This window comes from Austrofundulus limnaeus, unplaced genomic scaffold (assembly GCF_001266775.1).
Source record: "Austrofundulus limnaeus strain Quisiro unplaced genomic scaffold, Austrofundulus_limnaeus-1.0 Scaffold831, whole genome shotgun sequence".
Classification (NCBI taxonomy): Eukaryota; Metazoa; Chordata; class Actinopteri; order Cyprinodontiformes; family Rivulidae; genus Austrofundulus; species Austrofundulus limnaeus.
In genome coordinates this window covers 165292-167197 of record NW_013953233.1, presented here as the reverse complement: position 1 = coordinate 167197, position 1906 = coordinate 165292, and the positions used below count along the sequence as shown (strand labels likewise).

At 44.7% G+C, this 1906-nt stretch overlaps 1 protein-coding gene across 1 annotated transcript in view; it reads left to right on the top strand.

Moving 5' to 3' along the window:
* The window catches only part of gripap1 (GRIP1 associated protein 1), a gene marked incomplete in the record, with an annotated part of 47724 nt that overhangs the window by 12436 nt on the left and 33382 nt on the right, over positions 1–1906 (top strand). Inside the window, 2 exon segments of the mRNA XM_014028932.1 lie at positions 317–394; positions 1300–1392. Of these exon segments, the coding sequence (XP_013884386.1) occupies positions 317–394; positions 1300–1392 (171 nt within the window).

Here is a 1906-nt window from a genome sequence, read left to right as displayed (position 1 = left end):
AGAGCTCAGTAAGGAACACTATGACATCATCACTATGACAGCCAATCAGGTGAGAGCTCAGTAACAAACACTATGACATCATCACTATGACAGCCTCTTAAATGAAACATCAGTTTCTTCTTTTGTTAAGGGTTTTTGTGATAAAACCTGTTTTTCTGAGTCTGATGTGATAAATCTAACTTTGCTGTGAACACGAGCTCAGGCTTTACAACAAAACATTTCCTTGGCAGCTGTAACGTTGTTGTTCTGCAGTACACATTTCTCTGCTGTAACGTTTAGTTAAAATCCAGACTGAGCTGTGCCTCTTCATGTTCAGATGGCAGCAGAGCTGAGAGAGCAGCTGCTGAGCAAAGAGAAAGAACACGAAGTGGCTCTGCACACCCTGAAGGACCAGGTAACAGAACACAGTGCTTCAGTGTGTCTAAAACCAGAACAACTGAACAAGCTGAACACTTCCTAACACCTGTCAGTCAGTGCTGAGGGTACAGAACCCGTTGAACACTTCCTGACACCTGTCAGTCAGTGCTGAGGGTACAGAACCCGTTGAACACTTCCTGACACCTGTCAGTCAGTGCTGAGGGTACAGAACCCGTTGAACACTTCCTGACACCTGTCAGTCAGTGCTGAGGGTACAGAACCCATTGAACACTTCCTAACACCTGTCAGTCAGTGCTGAGGGTACAGAACCCGTTGAACACTTCCTTACACCTGTCAGACAGCACTGAGGGTACAGAACCCATTGAACACTTCCTGACACCTGTCAGTCAGCGGTACAGAACCCATTGAACACTTCCTGACACCTGTCAGTCAGTGCTGAGGGTACAGAACCCGTTGAACACTTCCTAACACCTGTCAGTCAGTGCTGAGGGTACAGAACCCATTGAACACTTCCTGACACCTGTCAGTCAGTGCTGAGGGTACAGAACCCATTGAACACTTCCTGACACCTGTCAGTCAGTGCTGAGGGTACAGAACCTAACACACTGCTCCAGATGTTTTTCTGTCCAAATCACTGAAAGATTAAGAACTCCTTGATTCAAAACATTTTCTGTTTTTAATCCTTAAAAAGTATTTTTGTTTTCAAGTTTTGATAGTTTTATTGGCTGCAGGGTTTCTGCTTCTGTGCTTCTGACCTTGTGGTGTTCCTTCCTTTAAACTCCTCTGTTTTCTGATGTTCTCTGATGTTCTCTGATGTCTCATGTTCTGTGTTTCTGGTTGCTGCCCCTGTGCCTCCTCTCTGCCCTCTTCTTGCTGCCCTTGTCTCTGCTGCCCCCTGCCTGTGGGCTGATGGTACTGCAGGCAGTCAATCAGAGCGCAGTCAGTCAAGAACAGGTGGACAACATCCTGCAGGAGAACGAAGCTCTGAGGACAAACCTAGCTGCTCTAGAACAGGTAACCTTGGAGAACCCCATCAAGAACTTTCACCCTGAAGAGTTGGAACCATAAAGCTCATGACTCAGGTCATGTCTGAGGACTAACATCCACATCAACCAAAAGAGCACGCTTACAAACTTCTAAACTAACCTAAACTAGATGTTCTCACAGCTACTAATTAGTTTGACAAAAATCCAAAGAACCCAAAACACATTTAATATGTGGAGAACGTTCCAAACAGAACTTCACTGGAGCTCTGTCAGAACCAAACTTAGCTTCAGACTTCACCACTGACTATAGCACCAAGTTAGTGCGGGGCAGAATTTCRGGTGGTGTTGCAGTGCTGTGGCATAAAAGATACGATCAGCTGATTAAAGTGATCAGACTGGACGTTGATTGGGCAATAGGACTCAAGTTCAGTTCTGGAAATAAAAAGTTTATTATACTGAATATACTGTATATACACCTTACGAAAACCCAGAGAATGAAGATGAATATCTTAATAGGCTGGCATATGTTGTGTCATTTATCC